This window comes from Polyodon spathula, chromosome 10 (genome assembly GCF_017654505.1).
Source record: "Polyodon spathula isolate WHYD16114869_AA chromosome 10, ASM1765450v1, whole genome shotgun sequence".
In the NCBI taxonomy this organism is placed as follows: Eukaryota; Metazoa; Chordata; class Actinopteri; order Acipenseriformes; family Polyodontidae; genus Polyodon; species Polyodon spathula.
In genome coordinates this window covers 44019525-44041387 of record NC_054543.1, presented here as the reverse complement: position 1 = coordinate 44041387, position 21863 = coordinate 44019525, and the positions used below count along the sequence as shown (strand labels likewise).

Here is a 21863-nt window from a genome sequence, read left to right as displayed (position 1 = left end):
ATATATAGAATATTACTGCAGATTTCCAAGTTTGATTTTCTCAAAACTACATCTGTGTGGTCTATCATGTTGTGCCAGTCCCTTCAATTTCTAATATTAAACACATAAGTGTAATAACAAAGCTAAATGTCTCAATATTCTGCTTGTAAATGGACTAGGTTGTTTTCAGAATTGCTTCTTTCTATTGTCACATTCAAATCAAGTTAAAACATATAGTAGTCAATATATGTTTAGTTGATATACTGTAATAGGGTAATCATGGAAGCATTGAAAGATCTAAAAGCATTATTGTCTTTTCCCCAAATAGCTGATTTGCAGACCTATACAAAGCGGACCATTTACATAATGTGAAGCAACTGTGGTATTGGCTCATCTTTGCTGATTCATGGGAAATTGTAATTCCCAAAATAATGTCTGACCAGGTATGAGAGGCAGCTGTAGTACTACAAAGAAAGTTTCTCAATACAACATTTTAACAAGATCAAACTTGACATTCTTACTAAATGCTATGAGAATTGAACAATGAAGTCTCTACTGTATTTTAAGTTTCATTTTTATTCATTTGACAGGAATTATTATATATAAAATGTAATCATCTTGTACACTTTCACAAAAAAGCAAAATCTGACAATTTAGAAGCTTTATTCCTTTTTGGCACAATGTATGTACACATTCTTTCCCTTGTCAAAGTTACTACAACTATCTACAAAATCAGGCATGACAATAAATGCTAACATTCAAGTTGGATAAAAGATACAAAAAACGAAACAAAAGCAGGCACCAGTTGCACTTAACAGAGGCAATCAAACTGCATCAAATAAAATATCTACATTGTATTTTTAAGGTGTAGCTCTGTGGCATCTGTCTCTTTTTATGTTTGTTCTCCTGTGAAATTGGCATTTAGTCAGTTTTAATTCTTTACTTATTGCACCCTGGTATGCCTGACTGGTTATGTCTATTTTAAAAAGTGAATAGAGACGTATCCTTTGGAAGTAGGACACTCCCATGATACAAGGAAAACAGTCCTGAGATTTTGTTCTAGCTTGCAACACCCCGACAGCGATATGTGCTCATGAACATACTGTGCTTGCAATAAAAAATGATTATTTCAAGAGAGTTTGGAAGCCAGGTACTTTGGCAAGAATTGTGTGTGGTTTATTAGAAAACACACCTTCAGCACTTCTTTCAATTATGTAAAAAGTTTTAGACACCTTTTAAAAACATCATGAGTAAGCCACAACAGTACAATGTTTTCTTTAAAGTAATGGCTATGTCTGTCAAATCCTCAACAGTTTTAACTGAGATGTGAATGTGAAGTAGTTCATTGTGTATTTTTGGGTTAGCTGTGAATCACAAACAGCACTGTTCAATGTCTTTTGCATAGGTTGTCAACGTTAAACCACTGGATTCAAAATATATAATTGAGACCGTAAGTACAGCCATAGAAATGATCCTAGCTCTTCATTTAAAAATCTAGTGATATGATACATATGAAGACAAGATTTAAAAATTATGGAAACCATGTATTTAAATAGTATGTCTAAAACCATTTTGAGGGAAACATTTTCAACCAAAACTACATACTTTACAAACCTCAGAAAACTTGCACAAAAAAAAAAAAAAACACACTATGGAAAAAATTGGCATCTAGTGGGTACATATGGAAACTATCTAAATCTACATAGCCTACAAGAATTTAGCAGCGCCACATTATTTTTAAAGGGTCCCATTCATCTTTTTTCTTTACTAAAACATGATTTCATCTTATTGTAAAAAAATAATAATTTTCTGCCTTTCTTTCATCTGAAATAAACGATTTGGGCCAATCACATTAAATAAGATCCACTGTGCTCAACTTGAAATGGTCTTGTGTTATTTCACCATTTTCTTGGTGTCCGTAATCATTGGCTTTGCTTCTGTTGTTTGTTGCTCCTCTGAAGTTACGGGATTTGGTATCAATGTGACATTTTGCTGAAACACTCTTTAGCATTGTTCCATACTTGAATTCCCTAAAAAAATTAAGAAATGTGTTAAACACGTATAATAAGGCCAAAGATTAGATGTTACCATTAACAAATCACATAAAATAAATATTGAAAACCATGTTCAGTAAAAGGCTGAAGTAAGTTTAATATGCATACAGTTAAGAGTTGTGCACCAGACTGTATAATAATAATAATAATAATAATAATAATAATAATAATAATAATAATAAAATAATAATAATAATAATAATAAACATTTTTGATTTATGTTTAGGAGATTGTGAATATTCATCTAAAACAAATCCATACTCAGGGAAGACACCATCAAGGAACTTATTGAGATGGGAAATAAACAGAACTGGTATAGTTCAAGAAAAAGCCTGCATTTAACTAGATCTGTTTGATATCTTTCCAGTCCATGTTTTTTTTTTTTTTTTTTTTCTTTATTGCTACTGCTGTACTGTATTTTTATACCACCTAAAATGAAACAGCAGCAGCAGGCACCAGTGCATTACATTACTCAGGGCCAGATCTCATGACTGCTGTGGAGGCACAACTCAGGTAAATAATTCTCAATGCTTCTCAGTGGGGCTTAGAAATTCACCAGGAAATCTCAGCTGCAGCTGGACATGGATTAGAAATGCACAAGCTCTAGTAATACTGGAAAGATGTATGGTTTGGTTTGTTGGTTTTTGTCTGTTTTTATATTTTAAATCGGTCCAGTCATTTACATAAGATAATTTATTTCCCAACATTCTTCCATTTTTGGAAAATGAAAGGCCAAATCTTTTTAATTAAAAAGCTGAAATGTGATCTTTCTGTGTCAGCCAGTGAACTGGTTCACAAACAATATGAAACCCTAAACTGGAGTCATTCCAGACTGTTTCTAATTCTGTCAAATGAACGACTGGCTTTTATGCTCTCATATTTCTCAGCAATTACTTTTATTTGCCAATTAAAACCTCTCCTTCAGTTATTCAGTGTGTGCCAGCATTGTAATGTTAATATGCATTTAATTATAAAAACAGTTTCTAATTAGTCACTGTACAAAGAAAACATGTTAATGAGTATTGGCATTTGAAAAGTTGTTTGAATTACATATATATATATATATATATATATATATATATACACACATATATATACACACACACACACACACACACACACACACACACACACACACACACACACACACACACATACACAGGACTCAGTAAAATTCCAATTGAATAAAAAACAAAACAACTAAACCTCCTAGAAGAAGATATCTTCAGCACGTGAAGAACTGCTGTGCTGTCAGTAGTTCATCTTGGGTTGTCTGTTGGGACTGTACCATAAAATACAACGTGCTTACTAAGGTGTGTGTACATTTGTTTCTATTACACTGTGGATTGAGGCTGCAGTCTCTTCAGGGGCTTTCTTTCTTTATTTTTTGAGCAGGGGTAGAAAACAAATACCTTTAAAGCTTTTTTACTGAGAGCGGCATTTACTTAAGGGTGGCGTCTATTAAAAAGCTGATATCTGAGTGAGGCGTTAATTTGAAGTAATATGGTACATCATTTTGTAAAACTTACCTTTTTACCATAGATTTTGTCTCTGAATGTTTTCTTCTTTTCGGTGATTAAGATAAATCTTGTGACATTCCTGCTCTTTGTGTATTTGACTCGACATATCTAATAAAAACTGTGAGTCTACAATTAAGCAGTATTTCTTAATTTATGATTACATTGTACAGTACTTACAAACAAACCCAATTTAAAAGATTACTTATTACAAGATTACAGTAAAGGATTTTTTTGAAGGGATGTTCATTTTTGAATAATTAAAATAAGAGCAACTCACCAAGTTTTCTAGTTAGTGATCCATTCAAACCAATCTATCTGGCCACATTTAGCTGTACTAAATTACACATTTCTGAATGGCTAAAACATTCATACCAATGCCTGAATGGTTTTGGTCATCCAGTTTGCCGATACACACTTCTGTTGCATTCTGTTGGACATATCTTCGCACATAGATTTAATTTTACAAGCCTGCAATGTATAGTTTTAAGATGTCTTGCACTGTGGACAGTTTAAAGGTATATTACCTTACAGCTGTGCGTGCCAAGGTGCTGTATGCTGGACTAGTTTGATCTGATAAGTGTGAGGTATATTAATGCAATCCCCTGCTACCAGGTCATTGGAAACCCAGCATCGGTCTTCTAGTGCAATCACCAAAGGTTTAATATAAACATTCAATAATTACGCTGGAAGCCAGCCAACTAGTCAGTCATTCCAAAAGACTTCCTCTGAGCTTGCTCTGCAAAAATAATCACTTCTGCTACAAAATGTGGGAAAACTACACAAGAGAAATGTTTACAGGTCTACACATGAGCACCTCAGTGAACAAATGCAAATCAGAACAGTTGATTTGTCTGCCTTATTATTGTAATGTTTAAACACTAGAGAAGGAGAATTAGAAAGCAGTGGAACTCTAAATGTACACATCAAAGTTTGTGTTATTCACAAACAATTCACAAGTTTTGACAAACAGTCTGCAGTGTAAGACTTGGGCATTTGTAAAATCTGAACAAAAAAGTGTGCAACTTTTTATATATTAAGAACAAAAATGCCCACCTTTTTACACATGCTGATCTGCATCACAGCATAGCTGATAAGGGCCTCCTTCAGGTCTTGGTTCTTCTGCTCTTTAAAGCGATCAATATCTACCCAAGCATTCCGTACATATTCACTGGATAAAGGAAAAATAACAGTTACACAAGGATGACACTAGTGATAGTAAAAAAAAAAAAAAAAAAAAACAAAAAAAAAACACATTTCAGGTAGCTCCCCAATTTTTCGTATATCATTTTACTTTAGACCACCATGTTAATTAAAAAGGATATACAGGACCCCTAGAGCCAGAAAGCCAATTTTCAATTCAGGTATAGTATTTACAGTATGTGTGGGGTAGCACTATGGTGCAAGGGGTGCAACAGTTAACTATATTTAAGTGTACCTCACAGTGAAACACAATGCAAACCACTCAATACAATACCAGGTCTTAACAAAGAAGAAGTCTGCTTAACTGTGGGCCTCCGAGTTTGATGATAACGAAAGCATGTGCTGTAAAATGGGATGCTGAACGGATGCAGGTCACTCGTGTAAACCGCATGAGATAAATAACAAATGTGTATAAAAGTGTTGAGTCAGGAAATTGGAGCACGTTACAGCTGCAGCACACATGGGCGGTTAGCTGTATCCGGTAAACATTTTCATCTGGAGCCAAACAGTGCAGCTTTAAGCATAATTTATAAGGTGAAAACATTTGTCTTGATAGTAGGCTGAAATAAATTATTGAAGACTGCAGCCTAAACCCTATAAAGCGATGGCCTATGTATTAAATAACTGTTAAGTCAAGTATAGCATCTGATTTATTTACAAACAACAACGTACTTGCATCAACTTACTCGCATTCTGCGTTGCTGGTCTTCACCAACTCCTCCCCCTCAACTATTTGTTGCTCTAAGATTTTTAACTTGGCCTCTCTTTGCTCTGGAGTCTCCTGTCCAAACAATTTGCTGGTCATTCCTTTCAGGGAAAACGTCCTCACAGTCTTTAAAAGAGAAATTAAAATGGGATATATAATATAAATCAGTATTCTTATTGTATGGTTTGTCTATTATGCCATGACTTATTGGAATGAGCGTATTCTAGACCATTTGATTGTTGTTATCAAAATATTGAATGGAAATCATATCTACTGGTAAAAAACTAACAAAATTGAAACAAAATGCCTGCAAATTATTTCTGCATACACTTACACCTAATTTCCTTTTGGGGAAGTGTAACTGATTTCTATGCACTTTACAGCTTTCATCAGTTCTAGATTTTCACCTAATTGTATAAACAATATAATTCATTGTGGCAGAATAGCCTTGAAGTTGCTGGAAAATCTAAATCCAACCCAGCACTCCATATCACGCCCCTTCTCCCTAAGCTGTCAGTATGCCGTTATGTCAAGCATCGTTCATTTTTCATTCTTAAGTTGCTTGAGGCTCTGTGGTTGAAAAGCAAGATGGAAAAAAAGACACACCCATGCACACACAAACACAAACACACACACACCCCGGTTGCCAACTCTTCACGTTGCTGCTTCTTGGAGACAAGATCCTGAGCAGCCATCTCCAACTCATATTGTATTAGCTCATGTTTCCTGCAAACTGCCCTGCAATGACAAACAGGAGCAGAAAACCGTGTTACTACTAGTGGTGTAGTGCTATAATTAGAAGCGAGGGGTCGCTATTATATGTAAATAAACAATTATTACATCTAACTGTAAAACGCGGACACCTTAGCACAGCATTAATACAGGTTCCCTTCACCTCTCTACATTATTCACATCTGTTGTTCCAGACCAGGCACACCTTTTTTCATTATTTATCTCTCAAAGGTTTCTTATGGTTATTGTATTCTTTGTTTATTTGTATGGGTTATACACATTATTTGTATGGGTTACACACATGTATCTCTCCATATAGTAATAGGAGCAAAACAGTTCAATATTTTACACGTGAAGTATGGAATCAGTGCTCTCCCTGCCCAAGAGAAGTGGGGGAGCTGCGCACCACCCCGCGACCCCCCAGCGCTACACCCCTGGTTACTACTTCGTATGTGGAAAGAGGGACATTATTCCTTAAAATAATGGGAAAATATCTTTTAAAACACTACTGAGGATAAGGACCCCCTTAAAGTGAGATGTCATAAAGGATAGATCTCAAGAGCTCTATCCTTTACCATTTTAGGAGGTTCCAGTTTAAGGTTTCAGTCTATTTAGGAGACTATAAACTTGCTAATGAGCAATTCATCCATTACCCAGCAGTGAATATCAGCAATGTATTTTTTTTTTCATCCCACTCTTGCATGCCGTGATGTAATATGAAAACTCATAAGAGGGAATAACAAAGATTAATGTATGTAAACTTGTTCATTTTGTTGCATTTGCTGGAGTTCACAAGAAGACCACACAAGTCTGCAGGGAAGGTGGGGAGTATGAATGTAAATGTATGAATGAAATGCCGATAGCTAAGACAGCACGTGTCGCTTTTGCATTGCTGGAAAGAAATACATTTGCATTTCTTTCAACATCATCTTAAAACAGTACACCGTGACCATTATTAAAATCAGACCCCAGTACCTTAGGGCTTCAGAATAGTAAAGATACTCCTTTAGCTGATCTGCATAGTGCTCCTCTTCTTCCAGTATATCATCGACTGAAGCAGCATACCTAAAATTAGTAATGGATAAAACCAGATTTAATTTTTTTTTACATTTATGACATGTAATAAGACGTATTCCACCCAAATCTAGCTACGAGCTCATTTTCATTGGCAGTCCCTGGACAAACACAAAAACGGAAAAAGAGAATACAAATAAAGTAACATTTACAGAAGGGAATATGATCGAGTATCAGATAAACAACCCAAGACAGCAGCAACCTCATATCCTGAGAAAAGATAATCTAATCCCAGACCCAATCTGAGATCAGACACATCCACATGACAATTCTATAATGACTATCTATGACTATAAACTAAAAAAAAAAAAAAAAAAAAAAAAAAAAAAAAAAAAAAAAAATAAATATATATATATATATATATATATATATATTAATATATATATATATATATTAATATATATAAAATTTAGATCAAATAAATCTTCTCCCAGTTATACTTAAAAATATTAAAAACAAAACAGAAAAATATTAACTTAAATAAAACTAACATTCACATGCATACACTGCTACTATGACGGCAATATCGCTTGCTTGACAATTTTTAGAAATAGAAAACTATAAAAGCCCAAGTGCTTTTCAACTGGGCTCTGGACCTTGGTTCTATAAGCCATTTTTACTTGGTTTACGGTTGTTTTGGCAAAATGTGCTCAAGCTATGACGTTAACATTTCCGATCGTAATGGATGACATAGGGGTGACTTTATGGAGTGAGTGGCCATAAAAATTTGAATTCAAACATAAATACATACATGCATGAAGGGTCCCTCTGTAAAAACTGACAACACACGCATTCCTTCTATGCTTTACCATTAAAAAGGAGCCGATTTATAAGACAAAACAATACATTACTTCTGTACGGGACAAAAATACATAACAATAATTGTTTACTACAAATCAAGAGTCAAAATCCCTTTAAATTCCTGTCTAGTTCCATATCGCACATACTTGGATCTGCTCTGTAGATCTCAAAAGATACGATGCTATAAATCTAGCTCCTCGGAAGCCCCTATCTTATTTAACTAAAGTCTTTAAGTATACGTTCTGTCATAAATTGGGTTCAGCACTACATTTAAATCATGGCAAATGCTCAGGTCATAATGAAAGTAGTTTCCAATTATGATTTACAGCACTTGTGTTAAAACTAAACAGATTAATATAAACATTTCTGCCTGTCTGTTTATTAAAGGTCTGCACAGCTCTGCAAAAAAAGAGATAGATTTTCAATTCATGGTCTAGGATTTCATGTGAAAGATAATGTTGTTTTTAATATAAGAAAAGGAAACCAGCTGTTCTAAGGTGTGCTTATTCATTAGTATCTGAAGATGTTGGCAATTTTCTGAACAAACAAACTTTTTTCTTGGACAATTCAGGGATCCAGAGGTAAATGTGATCATGCCCGAATGTAATAAATACTGATATTTGAAATAACAAATGTGTCAAAGGGTATGTATGTATGTGCATTCACTTCAATACATGAAGTCAATGCCACTGGATTGGATACCTGGCTTCATCAGACACTGCTTGTCAATCTGGAACTCATCAGATTTGAAAAACAGCAGCTTTAAGTTATGTCACCAGTTTTCTTTGGCACAGTGGATGAAGGAGGTCTATTGGCATTCCAAAAAAACGAACACATTTAACAAAGACTGAAAACTCCCTAAGGTTCTACGATCAGCTGCTTGTTACAACGGCTCCTGACTGAAATCCAACCAGTTTTTCACTTACCTGGAAAATGGATTTGAAAGCTTTACATTAAATTTGCAAAATGGGAAAAAGTTGATGTGTGTTTTAGGGTACTTACGCGTCCATGTGGTGACCAGCGCTCTGCAGCCCATCCCCCATCTCCCTCTCTATGGCACTCCATTCACTACCAGACAAAAGCAATAGCATGTGAATTGTTCATTAGTAACGGTTATAGGTGATTAACCCTTCCATTGTCAGCAGAAATAACAGGGTTCACATGGCAGGCAGAATGGGGTGAAAATTCACCCCACATTCATAAATGTAGTTAACGTATAAAACAAAGCAAAAAAAAAAAAACACACAAAAAAATGGTTTATATTAATAATATTCTTCTTCTTTTTTTTTTTTTACAACCCCCCCCCCCCCCCCCCCAAAAAAAAAATGTTATATATTTTTTTGCATCCCTCTGAAGCTAGAATGGGATATAAAACTACCGAAAAAATTTACCATGTGCACTTAAAACACTAAATCCAAACTACTAACTTAAAATGCCTCTGGTCATCTGAAATCTGAATATAGACCAATGTCAAAGTTACAATAATAACAACTAAGGACATTGTGAAGGGTGCAGACTCTGTCTAGCCAAGTGTTCAATTTCTGTCTTACCTGAACACTCTTCCATAATTTCCATGAACTTTGTATACCCCATACAAGCGGTCTGCTACTTTCTGTAAATAACAACATATTAACCCTTTGCAGTCAATTTATTCAAAAAACCGATAGAATGTCAATTGCATATGATGCACAAGGTACAATTAGAATAAAAAAACCAAACAATTCAATTAATCTAAAATGTCAAGTGCATCACTCATACTCAGCTACAAAGTAGACTGTCCTGGACAAGCTATGTATACAATGTATTATTAACATATTTGACCAAACTTACAGCTCTGACTCGAAGCAATTGAGATATGACTGAGTGCAATTCATCACTGTAGTGTTTCAGTTCTGTGTATCTTCTGAAAATGAAAATCAAAATAACCATCAGACAGAGAAGACAACAGAGAACTATTTATATAAAACTATTCTAGGCTATATATTGTTTACCTTACTTTGTCTAACCTTGTGTACGCATATGTAAAAAAACACTTACTTGTCAGGATGCTTTACTCTAAAGGTAGCATTCAGGGCTTTCAGCCTGGAGTCAGCCTAAAAACAGAATTGCACATCATTTATTAAAAACTGCATTTCTATTTCTTTACATACTCACTGAAAAACATTTCCATTACAATGAAAACATTTTACTGAGCAGTGAAATCAAACTGCAAATAAATTGTGCTTGCAGGCAAGAATTTCATACGCTGCTTTTACTTTAAAGTTTAATTACATTTTCTGGTACAAAATTAGACGAAAAATCGGTAGGTTTTATGTTCACAGCAGACAATACACTTCCACTAGATGCCAATGGAAACTCCACCCTGAAAATAAACGTGCTTTAACATGTGCCACTAGCACTGGTAATGCAATATATATAATTTAATAAAACACTATGATACTCTTACTCTGACTCTGTTCCAATGCACACAGCCTTAAGCCTGCATGCTAAACAATTTTGGAACCTGTAAAGTGGGCTAAACACTACCAAAACTCATTGCACACAACCTTTACGACCAACAGATGGAAATGGTTAGCAACATTTGTTTTCAGTGCACTTTACTCTCAGAAATTAATGCATATTCCAGAAAGCTATTACAAGGAAGGAACTCCAATCACATAAATACAGCACAAGGTTAATAAAGCAGGAAAAGTTCTCCCTTGTGTAGTTTTACACAAAACCACATAACATTTAAAAAATACACTCAACCCTTTATTAAGTGATGCAATAAGGTAAAAACCTTGGGCACTTCGGATTTTGTATCTTTACAACCAAAGAAAACAAACACTGCAGATGTGTGTGTGCCCCAGTGTAAACACATTTCACTGTTAAACCCTAAGCCATGCATATTATATTTCTATAACAATAAATCACGCATTGTAGAATGCTGTTATCTTTAATCAAGTTTCATTCTCGATAGCTTTGCCTGCTTTATAAGGGAGCTTCTTTTGCAAAGAATTCCTGTTGCTTTAACTTTTAGCTATATATAACTAAATACAGTCCACACTCTAACACCAAAGTGGCAAATAGTAAGAGGGAAATCTTTGCAAGTCCCATCAACCAATTCCCCCCGTTTGCATGCATTCTCTTTATTTGTTGTTTCTATAACTTGCAAGCAAACATTTCTCTTTTTCAAGCATATTTTTTACAGTATACCAGTGTATCCACTAATTACTCATAAACGCTACTCCTTGTAGTAACGGACCCAATCATGAAGCTTCCAGAACCATGATCTCAATGGCAGTGACTTCATTGGCCAAGGGTATACAAAGGTAGGGTTACATTAAATACGAGAAGTTAGTGTGTACTTTACAGAATGCTTTTATTATTATTTTTTCTCAAGAACATTTAATTTGCTTCAATGAACCTGGTAAATTTGGTATAACTAAAGTTTCTTTTTTGGATAGTTTTAAAAATAACAATTACACATATGAAAATTAACTAATATTCCAAATACAGTATATGCATCCCAGAACTGAGGAAAGAACAATCTTTACTGAATAACAATGATGGAATTTTATGTCAAGCCAAATGAATTACTTTATTAAAAACAGTGAAAAGAAATACAGAGTTCATATAGTATAGCTATTCATATTACCAGACAACTGCTGGTGTACCTGATTTTAAATATCAAAGCAAATTTAGGTAAAAAATGATGACCTGTTACTTTAAAAAAATGATGACTGGCCCTCTTTATGGGATCCCCCCCCCCCCCGTATGGGCAACAAAACTGTCTTTTTATCACTGGCAGAAAACAAATCAAATTTGTTGACAAACTGTACTGAAAGCACTCTTCCATGTTCATTTCTGACGGCTCTACAAAGCAGACCACATACAGATATTTGTTGCTATGAAGCTGTAAATCACTGTTATTTCTAACTGGGAGCTTTTCTCTATTACACAAGCTTTTACGGAGTTGAAAGGATTTATCCTTTTTCCATTGTTTTGAACAGCAGAGTCATAGATCAAACCCCCCCTGGCCTGCCTCACTGTTAAGACACTGCTGAGCTGGCATTCCCAGGCCACACAAAGTTCAAAGGTAGTGAACCTCGCTGAAACATTACTCTTGACAAAGTGTCAGTATTTATTAAAGCCATATTTCCACTTCAACAGAATTCACACAGTACATAGCTCTTTTTGCAATAAGATCGAGGGTGCAGCTTGATGGTTTTTCACCTTAGTTGGTGACTTCATATAACGTTGATTATTTTTGTATGTACGTCTTAGTGAACATAACTGAATTATAGTGCAAGGAAGAAAGGAGGAGCTCAGCAACACAAAACGCATACAAAGCAAATTGAATAGCTGCATTACCTTTGCCTGAAAGCCTGTATCATACACCACGTCTTTCCAGCCATCATCCTACGTAAAAAAAAAAAAAAAGAGAAGTATTTAATGTTTAGTACTTTCACTACCTTCCCTTTGAGACACATGTAGTTGCTATAAACAATGAGAAAAGCGTCTAGTTTACTAAAAATAGCAGCAGTCAAGTAAGTTATTGTGGTTCAGTATTCGTGAAGGGTACTAACTACTAATCTAATGAACAACTTCATTTGCTCCTGCTATATGGTTATTGTTGGGGGAAACATACCTGTGTTAAAAACAGGTAAAATATCTTGTCTTTCGAGAGGACAGAATGTGAAGCAACGCGGAGCAGAAAGTTCTCCAGCCCAATTCGCCGCCTTTCCACAAAATCAGGATCCATGTTATCTGCTGACAGCTTGTGCCAGACAAATTCTGCCTGTGTCAAATGAGAAGAAAGAATCAATGAACCAGTCGATGAACACACTGCAAGAAAAGATTGTGTTGAACATTAAGAGGTGATCGTTCTTACCCGTTTTTCAGGTAATGGAGGTACAACAATGTACGGGAAAGTAACTAATAGATAGTTCCTCAGCAGCTCAAATTCACTGTATCTCCTCCAGAGAGAGTCTGGGGCCGCGCTCAGCCCTTCACTTATGGTGTTGACTGGCCTATTAAGAAGGAAACAGAAGGTGTCACATACAGAGGTGCCCACAGCTATCAAGGTATCAGATTTTTTTTTTTCAGAAACAGATATAATAAATGAGTACATGAATATTAATTTCCTTTTTTCTTTTCTTTTTTTTTTTTCGATCAGTTCCGGAAGTCTTTCTTTTTTAGGTCTCTCTTCATTTCCTGAAAACACAAGCCTGTACTTTACTATACAAATGAACACGCAACACATTTCTTCCCAGTTTAAAAAGGTATTATTGGTCTACAACTATGACACCACAAAACTGAAAAAGTACTGAACTATCTCTAATATGCAAAGACATTCAGAAACATTAAAGAAATACACCATAAGCAGAATCAGATGTGTTGCAAGCTATCTGTATATAGTTATCTAGTTAATAAACAGTTAAAAGTTTTTTTTTAGCAAATAAAAAAAACAAAATCACAATGTTCTTATCTTTCCATACAAACATAAAAGCTTTTTTTGCTTTAGCAATTGTTCAATACAATACGGTATGAATATTTATAGGAGTCGTATAATTCATGTTTTCTGGACTATACGGTACTTGGACAACAGCACCAAGAATTTTCCCATTATAAATAGGTTTTAAGTAGCCATGTTTATTCAATGTGGTTTTAATCCATTTGCCCCCAAGCATCCTTTTGATCAAGCACATTTCATACTGCTAATTAAAATCACTGGTAATTAAAATCACTTTTCTTCTTCTCAGCAAAATCTGACAATATGAAGTGCTTTATAAACATTCCTACACATCAACAGCACGGATTAAAAACAAACGAGATGAACACAGAGAAAAACACTAACAGACATCTAATCTTGAAGATGTTTATCCCACGAGGCAACATCACGACATTGTGTTTGCTTCTGAATCCAAATGACACAGCTGTTGCCTGAATGCAGTCTCGTAAACATAAGACATCGGTACAATTTCAGTGAATTTGGCCAAAACACCACAAAAAAAGTGAAACGCTCACGGATTTATGCAACTTTGATACACAAAGTTATATTGATTCTTCTTATAGTGACAATATCAAACAACCTGATGATGCAAACCTACCAGTGTTTAAAAAAATTCTCTAGTTTACAAAACAATAATAGGTGGTTTGCAGCACTGATCACTTCAAATATTTATCTGTAACTTGTTCAGGATACTGATATAATTACAAAAGACTGTTAAGCACTTTATGTTTATGGTATTTATCAAAGGGGAATCCTGAAAGTTCACAACCACTAAAGCAGGGCTCCACACAAACTTTTGGCCTCAACAGCCAATGGTTCCTACACCAGAAAAAAAATGGTCGTAAAATCCAATTGCTAGCAACATCTTAAAATACAACAACTTGCTAAGACACTAAAGTGATACTAAAACAGTAACTTATGGTGCGTTTACACTGGCCGTTTTTAGGACGGCTTTGGGCTGTCTCTGGTCTTTTTTTCTGCAGTGTAAATGCACACAGTCTACTCTCAGCTGTCCTAAAAACGTCCAACTAAAGACGTGGCTCAGCGCCAGCTTAGATCTGTCGGAAAGGCAGTGTGAACTCACCCGACTTTAGAACAGAGCAAGATCTGTTCAACCCTCTCTCTGCACTTTGATTATAGTTGCTCTGTTACACAATTGCGTTTTACATGTTATGTTCTAAGTTTTAAATAAAGATAGTTTTAATAATTTGCGGTCCCTGTCATTTCTTGCCATCACTTCAGTGGTCGTTACGACGTCAACGAGCACGTTTTGTAATTTAGACGCTCAAGCATCTGGACCTAAGCCCGGCTCAGGGCACAACTGCAGTGTAAACATTACCTGAAAAATGACAAGAACCTCCGCAATCAAATGGACCCGAGTCGGCTTAGGTCATAGATGTCAGTGTAAATGCAGCATTAATGTCTGTACTAACTTGTTTGTTGCCTTATTCTGCTGAATGGTTAATCTATGCAGCTGATGACTTTAATGAACTGAGCAAGTTTAAACTTTAAATATTTTCCAAGTATTGTGTATGGAATTGGTGACCACATATTTAACTGTGTACAGTTGTAATAAGGGAAAGCATGCTGCAGCTAAATGTTAGTGAATTCCTGATCTGACAGCATGATACACAGACAGCTCATACATGTTACTGTTTATTTTTCAGTAAAAACAAAGCAGGAATTGCAGGGAGTTCATTCTGCTATTTATGACATTAAATACACCACAGCAAGCACACTGTGATATTATTTTGGATATTGTCATTACCACAATCTGAGTTAAATTTAGAGTTCAATTCAGTTTTTCTTTTACTGCAATCAAGAAAGCTGCAGTACATTTCATTTTTAATTCCCTAAATGTTTAGTTTTTTCTCAGCAGGACACATCTTCATTACAGTCCCAAGTATTTCTGTGTTCTGCTTTTGCCTTTTTTTAAATGGTCAGTTTGAAAAATAAACATTGTTTCCCTGCAACAGCTGACCCTGCTTTAGTAGAAAACGCACGTTACTTAGCTGTTTTTCATTATGTCAACGTCTTAAATTACCATGCCTGATCTTTCACTAAAAATATATTATCAGTTCACAATCTAACTATGGAATCTGCTGTGTAATTAAATCATCCTTAAACACCTGATGGTAAACAATGTAACCAAATCTATTATAGCTGGGACAGATGCAGCTGCTAATAAAGTTGCAATAGACGACAAAATCCGTTTATGCTGACTCAAAACTTTACACAGGCACCCTATGATTTGACTGGTAAAAGATAACATTGGTTTCACAAAGAAAACAATGTTCAGCTTTATACGGTGACCCTTTCACTTCCTTTTTTGTTCAATTATTGAGCTTTTTGCTGAATTACAGCCTTTCATTAAAATTACTTTCTTTATTTTTAAGTTTTCAGGGCATTTTGTTAATGGCATGTGTGCAACACAGAAACCTTAAGTGTATTTTTCTTTCATTGTTCTTGTTTCATTTTAAGCCACATTTTTACACAACAGTAATCACACGTGTTTGGCCACCACCACGACTGTTGCATGAAACTGGGGTTACCATATTCTTTTTCGCTTTCGCAACCATTTTAGTCACTGTCTGCAGCCCTGCTAAGGTTAATACATTGACAACTGAATGCTTGCTAAGAAAATGACAGAAAGAATACAGGAGTCCCAATAAAGATTTACAGAATACTGGGTTATTTTAAGAACGTCACAATACATGACAAAAGTTCAACTGTGACCCAAACAATTTCTGCGCCTCAAATACCTAGGAAACAGGAACTGTTATTGTTTGTGAGGAAACTGTGCTGATAGGATTTAGGAGATAAAGATCATTTTTTGTTTTTCTTTTCAGACCACATACATTACCCAAACTGACAATGTAACAATAGTGATGTTTTTAAAGAAATATGACCCTTGCAAGCTTGTGTTTCCCAGAAGGAAACAAAAACCCATAATGGGCCTATGCTAACATTCACACTAAAAAGAATCTTCTGTTTTGCGTCAAGGCGCTCTCAACTCAGTATGCGTGACCACATGAGGAATCCGGCTACAGTATGGCCCTTTTGCTGCCCTAATGTAAATAAAGATTAGCCTTGCATGTTGATATAATAGTTGTGCTGTATTCGGAAAAGGAAAACATGTGTTTCTTTTTAAGATGAATTCCAACAATATAGCTCTATGCTTCCTGACTGACCTACTGGCAAAAATACCCCAAAACATTCTGATAAATGCTGTCAGAAAAGTTTAACAAATAAAACTCTGCAGACTGTAATTTCACATTAAAAGAAATGTATAGTGTGCCATCGACCACATCATAATTGAATGCACAAAGTGATGCAGTATTGTTTTCATTATTTTATGAAATCTAAAATTGTTAGCTTGATATCTGATTGCGGCTTACACACAAGAAACATTGACTGGGTTTTCCTTTCATGTGAATGTTTGTTTTGCTGAAGCCTCACTGTACTTCATTGTTGGTATTCGGGATGCTCTGAATAGCTGGAAAAGGGGCTTTACATACTTGCCAGAACTCTATTTTCAAAGGCTACCGCATTGGACAACTTTACATTCATTGCAATAACTTAAAAACGTGTGAGTGAGTGAACTTAAAAAAAAAAAAAAAAAAAAAAAAAAATTAAAAAGTGATTTATTTAGCAGGTCTGCTGTCATCATTATTTTATTGGCAATAAGACCAAGTTTATCCTCAGGAGCCTCTCTGGAGGAATGAGTCAAAACAATTATCAGAGCCCCTGATAATTGAACTGAGCCAACTGAGAGGAGGGTATGAAATTACTTTTGCTTCTCTAGTAGCACACATGCAGTTATGGCTGAATGTCAAAAAGGATTTTATGTTTGGAAAAGCCGGTCATTTAAATATAACAGGATTTATTATTATTTTTAAGGTAATGGTTAGTTGAAATTTATGAGTTTTTTCTTTAAACTGTGTTTGTGGAGTATAAGCACGTGTTCCAACTCCTCAAAAGACTGCTGATTTACAGTAATTCCCTGTAGAAAACAGTCAACGTATCAGTTCCACAAGTGTGTCAAAGAAAAGAGTGCTAAACCAAGACTTTAAAATCAATTTGTTACATCTTATTAGCACTAGCAATAGAATCACCTTTCTTTGCTTCATAAGATCTTTTGGTTCTTTGCTTGTATTTTTTTTTCTACTTTAATATCGAATATATACAGTACCTATAGACAGTCTACACCCCCTTTCAAAATGTTCACCTTTTGTTGCCTTATAGCCTGGAATTAAAATGCATTAAAATATATATATATATATCATGTATCCACATCCTACCCCACAACTTCCAAGTGAAAAAAATATTAAAAATAAAAACTGAAAATAGCTTGGTTGGATAAGTGTCCACCCCCCTTGTAATTGCAATCCTAAATTAGCTCAGGTGTAACTAATCACCTTCAAAATCACACACCAAGTTAAGTGGCCTCCACCTGTGTTAAATTGTAGTGATTCACATGATAAACACAAGATAAACACAGCAGTTCCTGTAGGTTCCCTCTGCTGGGTAGTGCATTTCAAAGCAAAGACTCAACCATGAGCACCAAGGCGCTTTCAACAGAACTCTGGGATAAAGTTGTTGAAAGGCACAGATTGAGCGATGGTTAAAAAGGCCTTTAATATATCTTGCAGCACAGTCAAGAAGATTATTAAGAAATGGAAGGTGTATGGCACTACCAAGGCCCTGCCTAGATCAGGAGGACACTGGAGGAGATTGATCAGAGAGGCTACCAAGAGGCCAATGGCAACTTTGCAAGAGCTACAGACTTTTATGGTCAAGACTGGTCAAAATGTCCATGTGACAACAATATCCCAAGCACTCCACAAATTTGGCCTGTATGGTAAGGTGGCAAGAAGGAAGCCATTACTCAAGAAAGCCCACCTTGAATCCCGTTTGAAGTATGCAAAAAAACTGCAGATTCTGTAGCCACCTAGCAAAAAGTTTTTGGTCTGATGAAACTAAAATGGAACTTTTTGGCCTAAATGCAAAGCGTTATGTTTGGCGCAAACCCAACATAGTGCATCACCAAAAAGAACACCATCCCTACTGTGAAGCATGGTAGTGGCAGCATCATGTTATGGGGATGTTTCTCATCGGCAGGGGCTGGGGCACTTGTCAGGATAGAAGGGAAAATGAATGGAGCAAAGTACAGAGAAGTCCTTGAGGAAAACCTGCTGCCCTCTGCAAGTAAGCTGAAACTCGAACGGAAGTTCACCTTTCAGCATGACAACGACCCAAAGCACACAGCCAAAGCTACACTGGAGCGGCTAAGGAACAAAAAGGTAAATGTCCTTGAGTAGCCCAGTCAGAGCCCCGACCTAAATCCAATCAAAAATTTGTGGCATGACTTGAAGATTGCTGTCCATCAACGCTCCCCAAGAAACTTGACAGAGCCTGAACAGTTTTGTAAAGAAGAATGGTCAAATATTGCCAAATCTAGGTGTGCAAAGTTGGTAGAGACCTATCCCAACAGACTCACAGCTGTAATTGCTGCCAAAGGTGCTTCCACCATGTATTAACTCAGGGGGGTGGAGACTTATCCAATTATGATCTTTCAGGTTTGTATTTTTAATATATAATTTTCCCCTTAACAGTGTGGAGTATGGTGTGTAGATAAGTGGAAAAAAATCCTCATTTAAATGCATGAAACTCTGAGGCACTGACACAACAAAATATGAAAAAAGTTCAAGGGGATGTAGACTTTCTATAGGCACTGTAGATGTTACGAAGACAATGCAACAGATCAAGCTGCAAGTGTTTCTTGTATTGTAGTTTAAACTCAATCCAATAGTCTGTGATGTACAGAAAAGGTACCAGGATGCAGCAGTCTATCTACTGTGTTATTTAAACTATATGCATATCATAAATTAATATAAAAAAACAAGTGTAGAACCAAAGCATTCTCAGCATGATAACAGGCAGACTAGCAATACTGTTAGGGCCGTGTTAGAAGGTTCGAAGATTTGTTCGCTAGCCAGGAATTCAAAGGTAGTTTTAACCCTTCGAAGGCTCGTCAAGTTACATTCACGCACTGTATGTTTTTTTTTCTGTTAAAAGACCAGTTTGACAATGTGTGAATACTTCAAAATCACACATTAAATGTCACTCACATGCAAAATTTGATCTTTTGATTTGTATAATGCATATTACGTAAACAAAAGTTGTATTAAAATCCACTACAATTGTGCCAAATCGTTATGCGTGCGGTAGCAACTCTATATAGCACTGCTGCCGTGTATGGAGCAGGGTATAGTAAGCCAAAGCTCTGGGGCAGAACCTATAGCGGTTGCAGAGCTTCAGTAAAATATGTACTGAATACCTTGTGTACAAGACAGTGCAAGAGAAGTGATATGGTAGAATACGTTTGAAACATACAAAATATATGCCAACACTAATCATTTTCATTTCTAAAAAACTCCAGCTTGTGTTACCCAGGAGGCAAACCTTTAATTTCTTCATTCGCCATCTCGACAGCAAAGCGCTGTATAGTGTAAGCTGTATTGAAAGAAATGTCTCGAAACCCCTCTGCTGTTTATGATTTATTTTTTGTTAAATGCCCAGACGACCAAAGAAAGTTGAATGCAAACTGTGCAAGTGACTCGTATCATGGAGGCGTAACCAATCTCTGAGGTCACTTGACAAGTGTATGTTCACACTATTATTATATAATAGTAAAATGTGACTGTGACCAATAGCCTGCTTGGAACAGACAGCTTTGTTTTGTCAAAGTCTGCTGCAGTTGGTGCTGGTGCAATGCAACCTTTCTGTATATCACAAGCAGCATCAATTACATGTAAATAAACAATGTGTATTATTATTTTATTTAAATTATAAAACCATGATTATTGTTCTATATAACATATTTTTAAAATGCATGTGAATTTTTTAGTCCACTTATACGCATTACCTGTAAAATAATAGGATTTTCAATAAAATCTAAACTATTAGCTACGGTGACATCACCAGTAAATTATGCAAATTAGCGCCATCGAAGTTTCAAACCTTCCTTCGGTAATGTGTTCCAAACCTTTGAAAATCAAAGTGTACCCTTCATTGCAGCCCTAAACACTATTAATAGGAAACACTTTAAAACATTGGTTTGCACCCCTTTAAATGTTTATTAGCATAAAATGCCAGGGAGAAGGGGAAAAAAAAAGAAAATCCACATTTTTTATTTCTGTTTTACTTCCTGAGTATTTAACAGAGCTTCAAAACAACATGTCTACAGTACAGCAGCCTATTACAGCAGTAGCAGCATTACACTGAGGTGAAAGGAGTCTGAATGACAAAGGCTCTAAAATACTCTTATTGGGCAGCACCATCCGCAGTATCAAGACCTATACTCCCTGTGAAAACTGGGAAACAGACACCTCACCAGGACTGTGGACAGGAAGGATAGTTCTCTCTTCAAATCACACAAAATATCACTTTGGAAACTATCATTTAATCAGAAATAACAATACCCACAGACTCAAAGATCAGTTGACTCGACGGTGAGCCTATATGGGTATGATAAAAAAAATAATGTCATTAAAATTTGAAGCTGTGTTTACCTGTATGACCAATTTCCAGGATATATAACGATCTACACAATGAGACTACATTCAATTTTAGAAAGTTGTTCTCTGTGCAATTGAATTTGTCTGAAGTTGGCCAGGCACCAGAAAACCAAGGTGCCCTGCCCAGAAGTATCTAAAAGCCGAACAGTCAATTATACTGGAATTCTCATCTTACAGCATTAGAATTCTGCTGCAGCCTGGGTTGAAATTAGTTGTCTTATAGTTTGTAATACGTAAGAAAGAGTAACTGGGTCCAGATTCTTTCTTTTCCAGCCTTTAAAAGGGTAAAGAAAGGAAAAAATTAAACACAGTCCTCCCGTACATGTTAAATTTAAATTGGTCTCTAGGGTCTAGTAAGTGCCTTGGTCACGTGGCCCTCAAAATCTATTCATCAGTGTGTTACAGTAAGTGCCAGATGGAGGTCCTCTACATTATCACCCACTATAAAGGAAGTAGAATAGTGTAATTCTTGCTTGAGCCTGCTTCAGAACTCAGTTATTTTTCAGATTAATTCACAAAGCTCAAAAGTATTTTTCTACAGTATATGGTGAATAAAGCTCTTTATTTTTATAAAGAACAGAAACACTTCAGGCCAAGGTAACAAATCAATCATCCAAAAGCTACAGATATTATACTGTACTGGATGTGTCTAATTTAGGAAGATGCTGAGCTTGATGTCAATTAATCTTCCAGCAGCCACACAGGAATTAGATAAATTTCAAC

General features: G+C 35.7%; 1 protein-coding gene across 1 annotated transcript in view; it reads right to left on the bottom strand.

Moving 5' to 3' along the window:
- Positions 1-574: 574 nt before the first annotated feature.
- LOC121322379 (sorting nexin-4-like) overlaps positions 575-21863 on the bottom strand; it is a 23787-nt gene continuing 2498 nt past the window's right edge. Inside the window, exons 3-14 of the mRNA XM_041262242.1 lie at positions 12940-13078; positions 12697-12846; positions 12420-12467; positions 10104-10159; positions 9897-9969; positions 9617-9678; positions 9069-9134; positions 7167-7256; positions 6098-6197; positions 5440-5585; positions 4607-4721; positions 575-2009 (exon numbers count right to left, since the gene is read on the bottom strand). Of these exons, the coding sequence (XP_041118176.1) occupies positions 1956-2009; positions 4607-4721; positions 5440-5585; positions 6098-6197; positions 7167-7256; positions 9069-9134; positions 9617-9678; positions 9897-9969; positions 10104-10159; positions 12420-12467; positions 12697-12846; positions 12940-13078 (1099 nt within the window). The 3' untranslated portion in view covers positions 575-1955. The remainder of the gene's footprint in view (positions 2010-4606; positions 4722-5439; positions 5586-6097; positions 6198-7166; positions 7257-9068; positions 9135-9616; positions 9679-9896; positions 9970-10103; positions 10160-12419; positions 12468-12696; positions 12847-12939; positions 13079-21863) is intronic.